Source organism: Rhinoderma darwinii, chromosome 3, assembly GCF_050947455.1.
Source record: "Rhinoderma darwinii isolate aRhiDar2 chromosome 3, aRhiDar2.hap1, whole genome shotgun sequence".
NCBI classification, from domain to species: domain Eukaryota; kingdom Metazoa; phylum Chordata; class Amphibia; order Anura; family Rhinodermatidae; genus Rhinoderma; species Rhinoderma darwinii.
Window position 1 is genome coordinate 99408357 of NC_134689.1, and position 20980 is coordinate 99429336.

The 20980-nt window shown below is 43.0% G+C and overlaps 1 protein-coding gene across 2 annotated transcripts in view; it reads left to right on the top strand.

Annotated features, from left to right (window-relative positions):
• Positions 1-20980, top strand: part of CPEB4 (cytoplasmic polyadenylation element binding protein 4) — a 111150-nt gene that overhangs the window by 30331 nt on the left and 59839 nt on the right. For both annotated transcript variants that reach the window (XM_075856511.1, XM_075856512.1), the window contains exon 3: positions 9017-9098. In XM_075856511.1, coding sequence (XP_075712626.1) covers positions 9017-9098 — 82 coding nt within the window. The remainder of the gene's footprint in view (positions 1-9016; positions 9099-20980) is intronic.

Consider the following 20980-nt stretch of genomic DNA (forward strand, 5'->3'; position numbering starts at 1 on the left):
AATGTTTAATAAAAGTTAATCAATAAATTATATGTACCCCAAAATAGTGCCATTAAAAAATACAACTGATCCCACAAAAAAAACAAGCATTCACAAGCCTGTTTCTACGGAAATATAAAAAAGGGGCTTTTAAAATGCGACTATAAAAAAAAAACGAAACAAATTGCTTGGTCATTAAAGCCCAAAATAGGCTGGTAACTAAGGGGTTAAAAAATACTAGAAAGTTCCATAACTTTTAGGGTATGTTCACACGGCCTATTTACGGACGTAAATCGGGCGTTTTTGCCCCGAATTACGCCCGAAAATAGCGCCTCAATAGCGCTGACAAACATCTGCCCATTGAAAGCAATGGGCAGACGTTTGTCTGTTCACACGAGGCGTATATTTACGCGCCGCTGTCAAATGACGGCGCGTAAATAGACGCCCGCGTAGAAGAAGTGACCTGTCACTTCTTTGGCCGTAATTGGAGCCGCTATTCATTGACTCCAATGAATAGCAGCGCTAATTACGGCCGTAATTGACGCGGCGTTCAAGCGCCTGCACATGCCGGTACGGCTGAAATTACGGGGATGTTTTCAGGCTGAAACATCCCCGTAATTTCAGCCGTTACGGACCCCCGCCGTGTGAACATACCCTTACAGTGAAAACCCTTTTAAGAGAAAAATTTGTTTTCTGCCTGTTTTTACCCATGTACTACTCTACCTACTCTAATTCACATGTGGCGGATTTAAACGTAAATCGTCAGTGAAATCCGCGTGTGTTGCATGTAGGGTTGTCCCGATACCAGAATTTGGACTTCGATACTTTGTGTAGTATTATGATACTCGATAACAAAAAGATACTCTGCCAACAACAATAATAATTGTAAAAAAAAAGTTCTTCCATTTTCTGATGAGGCACGTGGTGTGATGAATTTTGAACCTCCATGTGCCTCACATTAATAGTAATTAACCCCATCCTGTTCCTCTCATATTGGTCAACATTGGGTTAATGTGCGAGGTACGTGATTGGGTTAATTACTATTAATGTGAGGCACATGGATGTTCAAAATTCATAATACCTCGTGCCTCACAATAATAAGTGAAAGAGAGCAGATTTTATTTTATAGCGGCGTAAACATCATAAATGACGCTATAAATGTGTTATTACGGTCGCGACGATCCTGAATGTCTAGATTTTATGTATTGACTTAGTTTAATGTTTTATTGTATAAAATATGTGTGTTTTATTTATTTAACATTACATTTGATTTATTTTTTTACATTTTTATTTTTAAACTTTAATGTACTGGCATATATCTATATGCCAGTACTTTAGCCTGTGTACGGATAGTACACAGGCAGTTGTTAGGACATCCCTAAGTATGCCCTAACAGGAAATATGGTCAGATAGCCCTGGGTCCTTCAATGGACCCTGGGCTGTCTGCCCATATATGGTATGTCCCTCAATCGCGTCACAGGGGTTCCCTGTGACGCGATCCAAGGAGTATCCCCCGTCTCATTTACCCCTTGAATGCAGCGGTCGGCTTTGATCGCAGCATTCAAGGGAATAGTGGCGGCAATGAGAGTTTTCTCTGATCTCCACCGTTAACATGGGGCTGTGGCTGTGTAATACAGTCATTGTCCCGCTCCTGGCAATAAGTGCGCGCACCGTCAGCATAAGGTAATGTGACCGGCGCTGCACTAATAAGCGGTGGTGCAGGCACTGAAGACCGGACATGGGGGTATTTTGCAGTGCGCAGGCCATGTTCTATCTTCAGTGCCGGCACTCATTAGTGCAGTGCCGGTCGCATCACATCGTGCTGACCGCGTGCGCATCTTGTCTGGAGCTGGGCAGTGGCTGTACGACACAGCCACGTCCCCGCTCTAACTACATTCATGAATTAACGGTATTTGAACCATTTGAGGGTGCACGGCAGTGGCGTAACTACTGCCGTAGCGGCTGCTACAGGGCCCGCGGCATGAGGGGGCCCGTGTCGCCCACCGACACGGGCCCCCACCATGGCCGGAGGCTCCGCTAGCTGTCGCTACGGCTGCTACAGCGCGACACCACTGAACACTATGGCAGAGCAGGGAGGTATCTCCCCGCTCTGCCATTAAACAAAAGACCTGTATCCCCTATCCACAGGATATCCACAGTACAGGGGATACATGTGTGATCGCTGGCAATGATAGGGAGAACGGGAGACTGAAAGTCCCCTGAAGTTCTCCATCACAAACCTCGGACTTCCGGGGTCTGTGTCGGCAGCTCCGTAGAAATGAATGGAGCGCCGGTCCCGCTTGTGCGCATGTGTGACCAGCGCTCCTTTCATTTTTAGTGAGCTGCGCAGACGCTGGAAGTCCGAGGTTAGTCATGGAGAACTTGGGGGACTTTCAGTCCCCCGTTCTCCCTATCGCTGCCAGCGATCACACATGCATCCCCTATCCTGTGGATAGGGGATACATGTCTTTTGTATGACACACTGTAGGTCGCATTTTTCTGGGAGGGGGGGGCTGTATGGTGTTCCCTACAGGGGGGGGGGCTGTATGGCGTTCCCTACAGGGGGGGAGCTGTATGGCGTTCCCTACAGGGGGGGGGGGCTGTATGGCTTTCCCTACGGGGGGGGGGGGGGGGCGGCTGTATGGCGTTCCCTACAGGGGGGACTGTATGGTGTTCCCTACAGGGTGGGGCTGTATGGCCCCCCTGTAGAGAACGCCATACAGCCCCCCCCTGTAGGGAACGCCATACAGCCCCCCCCTGTAGGGAACGCCATACAGCCCCCCCCTGTAGGGACCGCCATACAGCCCCCCCCTGTAGGGACCGCCATACAGCCCCCCCCTGTAGGGACCGCCATACAGCCCCCCCTGTAGGGAACGCCATACAGCCCCCCCTGTAGGGAACGCCATACAGCCCCCCCCTGTAGGGAACGCCATACAGCCCCCCCCTGTAGGGAACGCCATACAGCCCCCCCCTGTAGGGAACGCCATACAGCCCCCCCCTGTAGGGAACGCCATACAGCCCCCCCCTGTAGGGAACGCCATACAGCCCCCCCCTGTAGGGAACGCCATACAGCCCCCCCCCTGTAGGGAACGCCATACAGCTCCTCTGTAGGGAACGCCATACAGCCCCCCCTGTAGGGAACGCCATACAGCCCCCTGTAGATAACGCCATACAGCCCCCCCCCCGTGTGGATAACGCCATACAGCCCCCCCGTGTGGATAACGCCATACAGCCCCCCCCCGTGTGGATAACGCCATACAGCCCCCCCCGTGTGGATAACGCCATACAGCCCCCCTGTAGATAACGCCATACAGCCCCCTTTGTAGATATCTACAGGGGGGCTGTATGGCGTTATCTACAGGGGGGGGGGTTGTATGGAGCGATCTACAGAGGGGGCTGTAAAAAAGGCACTATCTACAAGGGGGGGTTGTGTGACACCCAGGGGAGGGGGGGCCCCCAGTCAAAAGTTTGCTATGGGGCCCAGTCTTTCCTAGTTACACCCCTGGTGCACGGCATCCAAATAGTATCGATGCATCGTGCAACTCTAGTTTCATGCAACACCTTTTTTTGTAGACAATCTTGAAATGGGAAGTTTTTAATGCAGAGCCTGAAAGTGAATCCGGTGTCTCATTCACAACAGGTTAAAACAGGTCTGGGAGGGGTCTGTGAACTGTTCAGATAAACAGGGGGGAAGGTGGCTAATATTTTGCCAGCAGATATTGAGCGATAGTTCATGTGATAGCCTGTCAAACGTGTCGAGCAGGAGCTCACATGGCATCATATGTAGATTGTAGCTTCTGCAAATGTTAAATTGGGGCGTCACAGAGAGATGCCTATTTCAGTGAACGCTGGTTAGTGCTTTGGAAAGTTTCCTTATGGCTTATTGGTCTATACTTTGTTTTAGCGGGGGAGGGGGGGGACGACCTGTTTGCAGGTCCCATATTCTATTTGCTTTTGTATATAGGACATCATGATCTGTTTAGACAGAAAAGATAAGGAGTTTCCTATGGAACCCTATTCTTCCGGGAGAAAGGCATGTACCCCGAGATCACTTGCTATTGAAATACAACCGATGAATCCATTTAATATGTTTGAAGTTCATCTTTGGTGAATCCATTTGCTTATTGTATCATATGGGCTGTCTCCGCTTTGGTAACTACTCGATATACAGCTTGCCAACTCCATTATAAATATAAGATTTTTATTAAGTGCTGTCAGGCGTCAGATGCAAGGTTGCTAACCATCAATTTTATCTGGAGGCTCTTCCTAAGGCAGAAGTTTATTGTTGTGCATTTGGCAGAAACCTAGTGCCATCCCCCAGATATTCTGATTTGTCGGTCTCTTCTCTGTACTGCTCTTACTTCCGGTTTTCCTCTTGACATCAGGAAATGACAGAACTGGTCTGGTCTGTCCTCTCAGGTTCCCTGGCCCTGCTTGCTAATAGACCTGCCAAAGGGCATAGGAGAGTCCTGCAGACATTGCTGCACTGTTCTGTGTGGCTTGTTATTGTCTGGGAGAAGAGTTCATGTCCGATAGATGATAGTGAGAGCCACATCATGCAGAATCGCTCTCTATTATGCGATCTGTGTAATCCTTTTAGGAGAAGTACAATGGGAACATTTATACAAACTGCTGCAAAGGAGGAGTGAAGTAGTTGTCCAATGCAACCAATGTGGTCACTGATTTCATTTTTCCAGTGAGGTAAAATCTGATTGGTTGCCATGGGTAAATAAGCTTTTCTCTTGCACCAGTTTTATAAAGATCGCCCAGTGTTCTGTCATTGCTGTGTGACACAATTCTGTTTGATGAACTGAATATACTTCTACATCTGCAGTCACTCTTTATGGTGTGTAGTTATGGTACAGTAAATAGGCAGTATAGAAACCACTAAACATGAGCTTGTTCTTGAGATCAGTAAGGATGAGTCCACATTGGTGATAGCATATGCCCTAAATGTGGAGGGAAAGTTCCTTTCTAAAGATATTTAGCCCAAAATACACTAGCTTGATTTTAGTGATTTGTAAAACCTCTGTCTAAAGGGGTTGTACTATGACGACGCCATTTTTACCTCTATGACATGTCAATCAGACCGTTTATAAAAGTAAGAAGGGTAGGGGGGGGTCAAACCTCTGTTACCCACAACATTGCAGACAGCGAGGGGCCCTTAGTCTGTGTTCTCTGCTGAAGAGCAGGACTAGCATGCGCTATTCCTCTCCGTAGACTGGAAGAGGGGCATCAGAAATAGTCATGTGCGCTCATTTGGCTGTTTATGAATGCTGAACACATATACTTGTACAGTTAGCGGTGCTAAGTGCGCAGCATGAGGAAGTGGGACCGTAGCCTGCAATGCAGCATACATTTTTATATTCTGCCTTTCTGGTTACGGTTACTGTGCCCCCTTAGGCTATGTTCACACAGGGCCGATACGCTGCGTAAAGGTACACAGCGTATCCGCCCTGGCAGGCGCAGGGGATTCCGGACGAAAAGCTGCAGTAAATTGTGGTGCAGTTTTTCGTCCGGAATGTCCGCTGCGGAAAAATGAACGTAAAAAAAAAGCAAAAACAACCCCACATACTTACTCTCTGACGTCCTGCAGACCGGCCACCTTTGTGACGTTTTATCTCGTGGTCACATGGAAAGTTTGGGGTCACCAAGACAATTTTGTGTTTTCCATGAAAACTCACACTTATATTTATCAAATGAGTTGCAAAATGACTAGAAAATATAGTCAAGACATTGACAAGGTTAGAAATGATTTTTATTTCAAATAATAATTTTCTCCTTCAAACTTTGCTTTCGTCAAAGAATGCTCCATTTGCAGCAATTACAGCATTGCAGACCTTTGGCATTCTAGCTGTTGAATTGCTGAGGTAATCGGGAGAAATTTCACCCCATGCTTCCAGAAGCCCCTCACACAAGTTGGATTGGCTTGATGGGCACTTCTTGCTTACCATACGGTCAAGCTGCTCCCACAACAGCTCTATGGGGTTGAGATCTGGTGACTGCGCTGGCCACTCCATTACAGATAGAATACCAGCTGCCTGTTTCTTCCCTAAATAGTTCTTGCATAATTTGGGGGTGTGCTTTGGGTTATTGTCCTGTTGTAGGATGAAATTGGCTCCAATCAAGCGCTGTCCACAGGGTATGGCATGGCGTTGCAAAATGGAGTGATAGCCTTCCTTATTCAAAATCCCTTTTACCTTGTAAAAATCTCCCACTTTACCAGCACCAAAGCAACCCCAGACCATCACATTCCCTCCACCATGCTTGACAGATGGCGTCAGGCACTCTTCCAGCATCTTTTCAGTTGTTCTGCGTCTCACAAATGTTCTTCTGTGTGATCCAAACACCACAAACTTCGATTCGTCTGTCCATAACACTTTTTTCCAATCTTCCTCTGTCCAATGTCTGTGTGCTTTTGTCCATATTAATCTTTTCCTTTTTTTAGCCAGTCTCAGATATGGCTTTTTCTTTGCCACTCTGCCCTGAAGGCCAGCATCCCGGAGTCGCCTCTTCACTGTAGACGTTGACACTGGCATTTTGCGGGTACTATTTAATGAAGCTGCCAGTTGAGGACCTGTGAGGCGTCTATTTCTCAAACTAGAGACTCTAATGTACTTGTCTTGTTGCTCAGTTGTGCAGCGGGGCCTCCCACTTCTCTTTCTACTCTGGTTAGAGTCTGTTTGTGCTGTCCTCTGAAGGGAGTAGTACACACCGTTGTAGGAAATCTTCAGTTTCTTGGCAATTTCTCGCATGGAATAGCCTTCATTTCTAAGAACAAGAATAGACTGTCGAGTTTCACATGAAAGCTCTCTTTTTCTAGCCATTTTGAGAGTTTAATCGAACCCACAAATGTAATGCTCCAGATTCTCAACTAGCTCAAAGGAAGGTCAGTTTTATAGCTCCTCTAAACAGCAAAACTGTTTACAGCGGTGCTAACATAATTGCACAAGGGTTTTCAAGTGTTTTCTAATCATCCATTAGCCTTCTAACACAGTTAGCAAACACAATGTACCATTAGAACACTGGAGTGATGGTTGCTGGAAATGGGCCTCTATACACCTATGTAGATATTGCATTAAAAACCAGACGTTTGCAGCTAGAATAGTCATTTAGAACATTAACAATGTATAGAGTGTATTTCTGATTAATTTAATGTTATCTTCATTGAAAAAAACGGTGCTTTTCTTTCAAAAATAAGGAAATTTCTAAGTGACCCTAAACTTTTGAACGGTAGTGTGTGTGTGTGTGTGTGTGTGTGTATATATATATATATTAGTGTTTTACCTCACCATTGAATTCAATGAGGAAAACCCTACAACTGATGAGCAGCGTTTACGCAAATACAATTGACATGCTGCGGATTCTGAGCAGTTTTTCCGCTCATCATTTACGCAGCGTGTGGCTGATATTTGTTCAACGATCGTTCACTTTGCTGCTACTGTATTATGCTGCGGATTTTCCGCAACTAAATCCATTGTGGAAAATCCGTAGTATTTACGCTACGTGTGAACTTACTTTATTTGTACCTTCTATCTGGCACAGTTCTTTGTGCGTATTTCGCGCATTACGCACCCATTGAAGTCAATGGGTGCGTGAAAATCACGCGCAGCACACGGAAGCACTTCCGTGGGACGCCCGTGATTCGCGCAACAGCAGTAAAACTATGAATGTAAACAGAAAAGCACCACGTGCTTTTCTGTTTACAAACAGCCAAAACGGAGTGTCATAATGATGGCGGCTGCGCGAAGACTACGCAGCCGCGCATCATATGATGATGACACACGGAGCTGCTAAGTGCCTTTTGCGCACGCAAAATGCCGCATTTTTTGCGAGCGCAAAACGCACACGCTCATGTGAATCCGGCCTTAGGGTAACAGCCATTAGGCCCTGCAAAAGGCAATAGACTAGAATACTTAATACACTGCAATACATAAGTGGTGCAGTGTATTATGTAAGCGATAAAAGGATCACATGTTTAACTAAATAAATATATTTAAAAAAAAAAATTGCCATGTCCTTGTCAAAGTTTGAACCTAATAGAGATTCTACTGCAAGACCTGAAATGAGCAGTTTATATAAGAAACCTAGCGGTGTCTGAGTGAGAGCGGCTCTACATAGAAGAGGCTGAAAGTCATGGAAATAACATATTCACTTTCAGAAAGCATTTGGATGCAATTCTAGCTGCTGACTGTGATACAACCGGTTACTTTTTCTCATGGGTAATATGGGCTATTAATGCATAACCTTTTGGTTAGGCCCTTTTCACATCCGCGTCGGGCTTCCGTTCATCGATTCCGCGTGACCTTTCTGTCAGAGGAACCGATAAACGGAAAACAATAGCTTCCGTTTCCATTACCATTGTTTTCAATGGTAATGCTTCGGTTGCATTTGGTTTCCGTTTGTTTCTGCGCCGTAAAGTCTCCGTTTTTTTTGTTGTTTTTTTCAGGAAAACAATAGTGTAGTCTACTATGGAAGCCTGACGCTAATGCGAACCCATCCTTTCTTTTATATTGGAGAATTCATCCACAATTTCTTTATAAATATTTACTATCAGAATTGTTCCATTTACACACAGGAGTAGTCTGGGAATGTAAATATCCTGAAGCTGCACTTAGCAGATCCAGTATTCTGCCAATGGAAATACTAGAAAGGCTGTCACAATGCAACCGTCCCTTTTACTCTGTCCTTTCACAGAAAACAGGCTCCATAAACAGCATTTATTCTGGTGACTTTTCTCTTCTGGCCAGCACTATTACATGAATCACCTTTGCCGTTAAAGAGCGTATTCTCTAGTACTCCATATATCTTTGATAACTATTCTTAGATATATATGTAAGACATAACTGATTCTGGTCAGATCCATTCAGCCAGGAGTAATGGATCGATATCAATCGTTTTGTGTTGCATTGTTACATTGTTTGGTCACTTTATACATGATTGTAGTGTTCCTCTCTGTCATCTGTTTTCTGTGTATTTTTAGAGTTCAGTCTCTCTCTATCCGGCTTCCATCTAAATATTATGTGTCCTTTTGCAGGATCGCACCAGAACATTTGACATGCATTCACTGGAAAGCTCCCTGATCGACATAATGAGAGCAGAAAATGATTCACTGAAAGGTAAATAGCAATTTCTGTCACCTCTTAGGTTAGTGTAATAAGCAACTGACATGGGAGATCTGAAGAGTTGGTGGATCTGAGAAGACATTGCTGACCCAACCGTCTCACGTTTTCTGCTCTAGCTCTGTGCATTTTTTCCATACTAAAGTATCTGTTTTATGAAATGCCTAGGCGTCTCTCGTGTCTTTTATGTGATATAGAGGCCAGGACGCATATTCACTGTTGAGGAGTCTGCAGAGCGTCTGGATGTGCGTACCTTGGCATACTCGTTTCTGTATTACCTTTCTGTCCCTTTCCCTGATGCCCATTCAGGTCTCTGTCCTGCTCCATCATTTGTTTTGCTATCTGCATTTTTAGAAGGGATGAACATAAGACTTGGCTTGAATATTTTTTCTGCTTCACAAACTTATAGGAATTCATGTGGCTGGAAATTGTTGTGACATCAAGAATTTGAATGTTTAACCCTCATCTGAGCTGAGTTTTCCAGATGTAGCATGGCACCAGTGCAGTTCTTCTTTAGAACTACTTTCATTTATTAAAAGAATATGGAGATTTCTTATAGCTTTTGTCTGCATTGGTCTAACAGGATTGTCTGCTTTGGACAGCCCTCTTCACGGAGGAGGTTGAAGCTGCTGTGACCCAGTGTTATCAGTTGTTTCTGGGAAGCCCCATGTCAAATATTCGCTTTCCCTGCAACATTACATGGCACCTAATATGTGGTATAATGCATGTATGCCAGCAATGCTCCAGAGCAATAGCTCCTCTATGCTTACCAGAGGGTCACGTACACTACTGTATTACAGCTCCATACAACCTCCGAGTTGCACAGTCATAATACTGAACCAATAGAAGACTATGGGGCTCTAATGTACCCTCATATGGAGGTATGTGGATGTTTGTTTTTTGTCAGATTCCGTATTCATCTGACGGAACGAAGTATGTGACCTGCTTAATTGGACAGTGTGGAGGTATTATCCCATGGAAGTATTTCTTCTTTGGACAATATCTCTGTACATAGACACCATATGACGTTACGAGGATTACCTACTGTTCTTGGTATTGAGCCACAGGGAACTTGGTACAGGCTCCATGACTTTGCCATGTGCATGAGACCTGATAGTGTTGATCATGATAAGAAGTTCCCCCTCCCTTTTATTTTCTCTAAAATGTAGACATGCCCTTCTTCATATGTGCCAAATAAATTAGTTGTGTTTTTTTTTGTTTTTTTTAATGAAATTCCTAATCAAAGCAACTTGAATTATTGCATTTGAGAACTGCTTACTTATTTGTGTTATTGTAGTCACACCCTTTACTAGTGTGCGCATTGTTATAAAAACCTGGAGCTGTCCTTTCTTAAAGGGATTGTCCACTACCAGACAACTGATGACATATCCACAGGATAGGTCATCAGTACATGACCTGTGGGGGTACGACACCCGGACCCTGCACCATAAGGCCGGGTTCCCACTTAGCGTAAATGCTGCGGAATTTCCGCAACGGAATTGTGTGCAGAAATTCCGCAGCATTTCCAGTAGCAGCAAAGTGGATAAGATTTAGAAAATCTCATGCCCACGTTGCTGAAAAATAATGCAGCGTAAAGGTTAATAAATTGATCTGCGTTGCGGAATTTAATTCCACAGCATGTCAATGTTCATTTATGCTGCGTTTTTGTTGATTTTCTGTTGCAGGTTTTCCCCTTTGAATTAAATGGGGATGCAAATCCGCAACAGAAGGCCAAGTGTTGTGACTCTGGTAAAAAAAAATCATGCTTACCCAGAAAGCTCTCCTTCCTGCAGTCCGGCCTTCTGGGCTGACGTTTCATCCCATGTGACCACTGCAGCCAATCACAAGCTGCAGCGTCACATGACCTGCAATATCATCATAGGAGGCTGGAGCGGACGTCAAAGGAGGGAGGGGGCAAGTATGAGCGCTCTTTTACGCAGCGGGAATTCAGTTAGAAAAAACAGACCACGATGTGGTGCGGTTTTTCGGACAGAATATACTGCGGGTTCCAGGTCTGATACGCTGCACGGTTTTTTCGCAGCGAATCCGACCTGTGGGACCCTGGCCTTAAGCCGCTCCGGCTGCCTTCAGGTACCGGGCGTACATGCCGGAAGCAGTTGGCTCCGGCAACGGAATAGCGACAGAGCTGCAGTTCTGCAGCACGGCCGCTATGCTATGTATGGAGCCAACTGCTTCCGGCGCTGTACATCGCATAATGGGCAATAACATCCGCCCCCACAGATCCTATACTGATGATCTATCCGGTGGATAGGTCATCGGTTGTCCGGTAGTGGAGAACCCCTGTAATTCCCTGCAGGGTCCATCAGAGGTCGTGAGTAAAAGCAGCCTGTACTCTTACCGTTACTAATCCCCTAATAGAACTACTAAAACATATGATTTCAGCGCACTCTCTCATGTACTTGTATTCTTCCTACTGCGAATGAGTGATCATGATATGCTGAGTAGCCTGGAATGGAAACATACTTGTCAAGAAATCTCCTGCAATCTGTGGGATTCTATTTGCCTATGAAATATCTATTTTTGTGGATTCCTCACAGAGTAAATCGTAAACAGGAAGAACTGGTGAAAATAAAATAAAAATGATATACTGTAGCGGTTACTAAAATTGTTTACAGTTGACTAATAATCAAACCACTGAAATTAACTGCAAATATTTCCTAGTTACCAGATTATCCCATCTTTCTCAACCAGCAAACTGTGTAGCCAACTGGAGAGACCTTTCTAATGAGATATTAAGGGATCAGTAAAGGACTTTGCCAACGCCAATGGGACCTGAGTGGTTGCAGGTCATGAAATGTTCTACATTATTAGACAAACAGAGTAGTCAATAAAAATTATTTTAAGGGTACAGAAACTCTAGGAAAAAAATTTTCGCATAATTTTGTCATAAAATATGCTGCTGTCAGTTTCCACTTTTGATTATTTGGCATTTCTATGCCGTAAAACTGTTTCTATTTTTCACTGTTTGTATTAATAGCTTCAGTAAATATACCGGTTATTACATTTTTCTTCTCTCAAGACTCATCCTACTAAATTGTCTTGCCACAAAACTTCATAACGCTGCGATTTATATGTAGTTAAAACAAGAGCAGGTGACTTTTATGCTGCCATGCATGATGGTCTATGACCTATACATTCTCTTGATTCATTGGACTTGTGAATTCTTTAATAGACTACAAGAAGTGAGTCTAGGCAGACAACACATGATGAAAATCACTTTAAAATACATATGTACAAGCTTTGGTATTATTTTGTCTCAGTGTCCCTTATGGCATAATTTTTTCAAATGCATTAGATTTGGCCAGTACCCTTCAGTGTCACCACACTTTTTTTCTACAAGAGCAGCAGAATTACAGTTACCAGCTGCCTGTAAAAGTATGTCTATCTGTGTATTATATATATATATAAAATGTGTGTGTATGTATATATATATATATATGTGTGTGTGTGTGTGTATATATATATATATATATATATATATATATATCTAATTCCTGGTCTTTCCATGTTGTGTGGTGTTTGGTTTTTTTGTGTTTTTGTTTTTTTTCTACATTGTAGAATCATATTAAAGACATCACTATGAAGGAACACATATGGAATTAAGTGGCAAACAAAAAAAAGTCTTAAGCAAACCAGGATATTTTAGATTCTTCAAAGTAGCCGCCTTTTGCTTTGATGACCGCTTTGCACACTCTTGACATTCTCTCAATCAGCTCATGACATCGTTACCTGGAATGGTTTGCCAATAGTCTTGACGAAGTTCCTAGAGGTGCTGAGCACTTGCTGGCTGCTTTTTCTTCACTCTGCTGTCCAACTCATCCTACACCATCTCAATTTGGTTTAGGTCGGGTGATTGTGGAGGCCATGTCATCTGACACAGCACTCAATCACTCTCCTCTTTGGTAGAATAACCCTTACATAGTCTGGAGGTGTGTTCGGGGTCATTGTCTTGTTGAAAAACAACTGATGGTCCCACTAAGCGCAAACCAGAGGGGATGGCATGAAGTTGCAGAATGCTGTGGTAGCCATGCTGGTTAAGTGTTACTTGAATTTCGAATAAATCCCCAACCGCGTCACCAGCAAAGCACCATCACACGTCATCGTCCATGCTTCATGGTGGGAACCACACGTGTAGTAACCCTTGACTCACCTTTTCTGCATCGCACAAAGGCTGGGCGGTTGGAACCAAAAAGCTACAATTTTGACTCTTTAGACCAAAGTACAGATTTCCACTGGTCTAATGTCCATTCCTTGTGTTTCTTGTCCCAATCAATTCTCTCCTTGTTGTTCCCCAGTGGTGGGTTCTTTAAAGCAATTCGACCACAAAGGCCTGGTTCTCCCAGTCTCCTCTGAACAGTTTGATGAGATGTGTCTGGTATTTGATTTCTGTGAAGCATTTGTGTGGGCTCTAATCTGGGGTGCTGGTAATTTGCAATTTCTGAGGCTGGTCATTTTAGTGAATTTTTTTCTCTGGAGCAGAGGTAGCTCCTGGTCTTCCTTTCCTTGAGCGATCTTCATTAGAGAAAGTTTTATTAAACCATAGTTTGAAGGTATCCGCAAGTGCAGTCATGAAAACCATCAAAGTTCTTTAAATTTCCAGGATTGACTGACCTTCATGTCTTAAAGTAAGGATGGACTGTCATTTCTCTTTACTTAGTTGAGTGGTTCTTGCCATAATGTGGATTAGAACAGTAGCTGAATAGGGCTAAACAATGTGTGGAAGTGTGTACCAATCCTACCTCTGCACAACACAACTGATGATCTCAAACACATTATGAAGGAGAGAAATGTAACACTTTATAAGTATGTTCACAGAGTGTTTTCAGCTGAAAAATCGTAAGCAGAACGCCTCCAAACATCTGCCCATTGATTTCAATGGGAAAACGGCATTCTGTTCCGATGGGCTGTTTTTTACTCGGACGTTTTTCAAAATGGCCACGTAAAAGAAAGGCTGGGAAAAAGAAGTGCATGTCACTTCTTCAACCGTTTTTGGAGCCGTTTGTCATAGACTCTATAGAAAAACAGCTCCAAAAATGTTCGTTAAAAACGCGACTTTGAATACGAAAAATATTGAAAACAGCTCCGTATTTTCAGACGTTTTTTATTTTGTGTGTGCACATACCCTTACTCTTGACAAGGCATTCAGGGTTCATTGAAAACCATTCCAGGTGACTTCCTCATGAAGCTGATTGAGAGAATGCCAAGAGTGCGCAAAGCTGTCCTCAAAGCAAAAGGGGGCTACTTTGAAGAGTCTTAAATAAAAAACAAGTTCTGGTTTATTTAATACTTTTGTTTACTACTCAATTCCATTTGTGTTCCTTCATAGTGTTATGTCTTTAATATGAATCTACAATGTAGAATAAAAAAAACAACCATGGAATGAACTGGTGTGTCCAAAGTTTGACTGGCAGTATATATACGATTATAATATGTAAGTTGCAATGCGTCAGGTGCCTTCCATCTCAACCCTGGCCTGCAGATAGACAATGAGCCGCATACTGCATAATGGGAACACCATAGTAGCCGTGCTCTTTGCCTGTAATTGTTACCATGGGGACAGCAGAGGAGGAGACTCCAGACATAAAAAGCCATGGCAGTGCTGGAAAATTTCCAAATAATCCACATAATTAAGTGCAATAATTATTGCATGTCCGAGGAATCCTAGATTGACATACATGCAAATGATAAATTTGCTGCCTTCTGATGTGCGAATAGTTATTCCCTGATCCACATCTATAGCTGAACCTCTTTGAGAAGAGAAGGGGAGCCTCGAGAGTTATGATCAGTCAGTTTGACATGAAGCAGTTCCTTCCTCTTCAAGAATAAATTCTGCAGCAGCTTGTGTGTATAATATGAAGCATTCAGTCGTGTGTGTGTGTGTGTGTGTGTGTGTGTGTATATATATATATATATATATATATATATTGTATAGTACTCCTGCATAGCATACAAACCTACTTTAAAGATGTCTCCTAGTATGTAGAATGGAGACTGTCCTGTGGAGCTGTGGGCCTCATCAAAGCTGTCCAATGGCCTTGTTGCCAATAGAAACAATTCCGTTTTCATTTCTTGAACTGCTCCTGTAAAATGAAAGATGCACTGTGATTGGTTCCTATGAGAAACTAAGCCATGTTTTTGTATATAACTTGATTCCATTGTATGCCACGATACAGTCACCACACAAAGCATCTCCTAGTCATATTGTTTGTAGTCTAGATCATGCATGTCCGTGTTTCAGTCTCTGACACTGGCGTTGGCAGCAGCAATGAGTTTGTGGTAGAAATTGAGCTCTCCTGACCTGTCTGTTTTAGTTAACACTTGTATTCCCCAGGAAATAATACAGGAGCATCTTTTCTTAAAACTCTGCATTGTGCTATTCCTCTGTTATGTGGAAATGTATAAATAAATTAACAGCTGGGCGTTACCATTCTCTAATCAAAGAGGCGTTTTCGTGCACAGTCTGATACGGATTGTGTAGAGATACAGCCTTTTGACATGGGGAATGGTAGCGCCCAGAGAGCATTATGCTTAAGGCTGGGTTTACACGGGCAGAGTTCTGTACATAGCCAGCAGCGATCGACTATTTATCAAGTCCATCATCGCACATTTAGACCTCATGCCCACTTCAGTCTTTTTCTTCAGGGTGCTAGCAGTTTTTCTGACGGCTAGCACCCTGACCAATTTATTTCAATGGGGCCATGCACACTTCAGTTTTTTTGACGGCCCCGTTGCTCCGTTCCGATCCAAAGTAGAGCATGTCCTACTTTGGTCCGAGGTTCCTTTACCGTGAGGCCCATGCAAGTCAATGGGGCCGTCAAAAAAAAACTGAAGGCACACGGAAGGCATCCGTGTGACGGAGCCGTTGCCTAGCAACGGCCGGGGCGGGCAGAAATACATAACAGAAATATTACACTAATCGGCAGCCACTTCTCTCTATCAATCACTGATAGAGAAAAGAGGCTGCTGATTAAAAATAAAATAAAAAGCAGTTCATATGTACCCGGTCGTTGTCTTGGTGACGAGTCCCTCTTCCTCCCCCCAGTTCGACCTTCCTGTATGACGCGGCAGCCTGTGATTGGCTGCAGAGGCGGTCTCGCGGGATGAAGAGTCATCCCTGCAGGCTGGCCTTCTGACGTGCGTGACCGCCACTACAGCCTGTGATTGGCTGCAGAGGTGACACGGATGAAACGTCATCCCTGGAGGCCGGACAGGAGGAAAGTAAGTAGGAACTTATTTTTTTTAAAAATTTCATTAAAATTGTATTTTCCGAGCGCCGAGCATGGTACTGTCCAGGGTGCTGAAAGAGTTACCGCCGATCAGTGCAGCCCATTAACTCTTTCAGCACCCTGGACAGTACCATTCTCGGCGCTCGGAAACACGAAGTGCACATGTATCCGTCAAAAACGGCCGTGGAAATGGTGTTGGAAGTGTGCACGAGGCCTTACAGGTTCTCTTAAACGGGCCAATGCAAACTGTATGGGGACGAATGATCATTCGGTCCCCATACATTTTGCATATTGTTGGCGGTACATTCTCTGTTTACACAGGGTGATGTGCTGCCGACAACGATGATTTTTAAGGCTGCGTAAAAGATGCGATCAGCCAAAAAAATGAGCATTTGCTGGCATGTTTACACTAAGCAATGATTGGGAACAAACGTAGTGATCATCGGCCCATGTAAATGGGCTTTACATATGGCAATGTATAAAGGTGCTGTAAAATCAATGGGTCATTAGGAGAAGGTAGGTTCTGTGGGCAGTTACAGAGCTGTGCCATCTTGTCCAAAAGGTGTTATTTCGAACAGGGTTCTGGATTGCCACATCACAGGAGGAAGACACAAATGCAAACTTCCTACTGGGTGAGGGAGAGGGCATTTTTGATTCTAGAAAAAAGCGCAATTCATCTTATGACCTCAAATTAGTAAGTGGTCTATCTAAATGATTCTATCTTGTTATAACCCAGATATCACCTTATATTAACTCGATGACTGATGATGATTAACAGTGCTAAGAGACCTGCCTCAGATATTTATAAAGGTCCTATTTAATATCTTCAATGCTGCGATATGATTGCTTGACGTTACAGGCATTATGCGTAAGGCTGCAGTACTGAGAGCTTCTGATTGCTGTCAAGTTCATTGTTGTCATAGAAACGGAATGGAGTCAAATAACCAAATACAACTCTACCTGGCTTTTCCAGAGAGGTAGTGCCATCATGTTTGAGCCAAAAATTAGCTGTCTTATATGCTTGGTGAATAAAGACTATTTTCCTGTGATGTATCGAGTGCCGTTAGTTCAATGTTGTCTGTTGTTGTGGGCACCTACCTGGATTATACTTGAGGGACTGCTTTGTACCTTTCATATGAGTAACTTGATTGTGCCATTGATTTTTTTTTTCTTCTTTCTTGGCAGCTACAGTTACAAGAAAAATGAGTGAATTACCTCAATTTCTGCAGTGATCACTAATAAAATGTGGTCTGATTGTTATCTAAGTCAGAATTAGATGCAAATACAATCTAACTAAACTAATAACACAAACCGTTTTACTGTTCATGTCTTTTGTTAAGCACATTGAGTAAGCATCCACAGTGCAGGGAGAAAAAGTAAGTAAGCCCTTGAGTTTAACCCTTTCCTGACATCCCCCGTATATATACGGCGGAGGTCGGATGGGGGAGTATGGAGCGGGCGTGTCTGCCTTGTAACAGCCATAAAACAGCCGACACTTAAGTGTAACGAGCGCGATCCCGCTCGTTTAACCCCATAGATGGCGCAGTTAATAGCGATCATGGCATTTAAGTCATTAGTATGAGGTGGGCGGCCCTCTCTGACGTGCCATCGCCCCCCCCCTCGCAACGCCATCGCGGGGTGCTGATGGCCGTCACGGCAACCTGGGGGCCTAATGACTTATACCTATTAACCCATCTTAGTATACCTATTAAGCCATGAGTAAGGTCGGCGGAACCGTCCGAAACGCGTTGGCTCTCTACACCGACCCCCTGATGTCGCTGTATAATTTTTTCATCGACAAGAAATAAAGATTGTATGTTTTACTCAGAAGCGCTGGATTCAACATCTATTTTTCAATACACCCACTAAGCCCTGCTAGAGGCAGGGCTTAATAGATGCCTGTTAGAATCCTGATATACTGCAATACATTAGTATTACAGTATATCGTGCAAGCTATCCAATGATCGCTGGTTCAAGTACCCTAGGGGAACTAGTAACAGTTAAATAAAGTGTTTTTCATATCTAAAAATCAATTAAAATATTAAAAGTAAAAATAAAAAACCATATTCCCCCAAAAGCAATGTAAATGAAAAACAACTATTTAACATAATTTGTATCGCCGTGTCCATAAAAGTCTGATCTGTCACAATATAACATTATTGAACCCACACGGTGAACGGCGTAAAAAAAAAAAATCTACGAAATTCGTTTTTTTTTTTTTTATCACATCTCCCACAAAAAAATGGAATAAAAAGTGATCAAATAGTCTCATGTATCTCAAAATGGTACCAATAGAAACTACGGCTCGCTCTACAAAAAATAAGCCCCCACACCGCTCAATCGATGGAAAAATAAAGTTATGGCTCTCAGAATATGGCGACACAAAACAAATTTTATTGTTCACAATTCGTTTTTTCCTTGTAAAAGTAGTAAAACCTAAAAAAAACTAAATAAATCGCCATAATTGTATTAACCCACAGAATAAAGTTAGAACATGTCGTCTTTACCGCACGATGAACGCCATAAAACCAAACACCCTCCCCATTCCACCCCACAAATAATTTTTTGCCAGTTTTCTAGTACATTATATGGTACAATAAATGGTGCCTTGAAAAACTACAACTTGTCAGCAAAAATCAAGCATTTATACGGCTTTATTGACAGAAAAATAAAAAAGTTCTTGTTTTTGAAAGGTGGGGAGGAGAAAACGAAAATCAAAATCTGAAAAATGGCTGTGGCGGGAAGGGGTTAATAACCTGTAGTCCCCCCTTTAGCAGCTATCCCCTCCCAACAAACGTTTCCTGTATCTGCAAATATTTGCACAACATTGAGGAATTTTGGACCGTTCCTCCCTGCAAATGTCTCCGTTCAACAATATTTGTGGAATGCCTTGTGTGCAGCCGTCTTCAGTCCATGCCACAGCGGCCCAATAAGACATGACCAGTACAACTGTTGGTGTGGTATTAGTTTAGTTGCATTGTGTTTGACTAGAATTGTGACTTTGGTAACATTTGGACCCCATTCCATTAGTAATCCATGCAGAAACCCAGGTCATTTCAGAGGATTTATTAAATCCAACAGTCAAACCCCCCCCCCCCCTCCCCCGCAAAATGTTTGTTTGATTTTAGTCTTTTGCCTCTCATCACCCTTTGGGTATGTTCACACGGAGTGTTTTCAGCTGTTTTTCGGGCCGTAAACGTCCCGAACAACGGCTGAAAAATCGGAGGCAGAATGCCTCCAAACATCTGCCCATTGATTTCTTTCTGTTCCGATGGGGTGTTTTTTACGCGCCCGTTTTTCAAAATGGCCGCGTAAAAAAAAACGGCCGTGAAGAAGTGCATGTCACTTCTTCAGCTGTTTTTCATAGACTCTATAGAAAAACAGCTCCAAAAACGTGACTGATTAAAAAACGTCTGAAAATCCCTTGAAAACAGCTCCGTATTTTGAGAAGTTTTTTTTATTTTGTGTGTATAACATTATTTCTATGCCTTTTTTGTTTTTTACGGGACACATATTTTTTTAGATTATTAAATTTTGGAATACATGTAAATTAGCTTACTCTTTTTAAACCACTTCTAAAATATAAGACCGTTTTAATAATTTTTACTTTTTAACAGATCATCCCTGTGAAACGTACAAAGGCCACACTCATTTCTCTTCTGTGTACATCGAAATCCGTATTTCTTGTGCTGTAGAAGGGGGTTATTATAGAGAGTTGTAACCATTACAGCGGTCTGGTGAAAAGGCGGAAGTACCTTTTAAAAAATGCTGTGAAAACGTGTATTGGAGGTCATTTAGGAGTTAACAAGCCCCACTTTGAGCCCCTGCTATTTTTGGCAATAACCTTATAGCAGTTTGCTAGTGTATATATATTTTGTAAAGGGATTTGTCCTATGGTGAATTTCTATTTGTATATTTCCTATATCTCACACCTATTGTGCAACTCTAGTTTATTTTAGAGAATTGATGATTACGTTCTACCCAAATATCCACGTGCACTTTAATTCTCTTATATTAGTATATCTAATAGTATCATATTGCGGTTTCTCCATTCTTGATTTCCTTATTTGCCCATAACAGCGAAGTAGTCCCGGCTAGTAATTCCCTTCTGCAAAGTTTCTGCTTTAATATTCAGTAGAATTCATGGTCATCCGCCCTTTCCCAGCAGTAAGAACAAACACACTGGCCAGAGGAATCTGGTACACGAGATGTTCTCTAGAACAGGGCAGGATGCATGCGCTCCTTACTGGACAACGCCTTCATGAATGAGCTCTCCTATTCTGCAAATTTTCCAACGTTACAGAAGCACAAACTATTCTATATAAAATATAGTTTCATTGAATGTAATTAAAGAGTAATTCATATTTGCTGCAACTAGATAGTTTGAAACTAGGCATGAAATTAACCTTTTGTGCTTCTACCTGTAATAAGAAAATCTGACGTTTAAAAAAAACAAGCACGTTGAACTGTGCATTATGAATTAGCCATGGCAGGGGAGAATGACTGCAACTGGGTTAGTGTAGACCATGATGGACTACAAATAAAGTTACAATGCAGATTAATTTAACTTTATTTATTTTGGCACTATACGTTGTCGAAACTAGGGTTGTCACGATACCAGAATTTGGACTT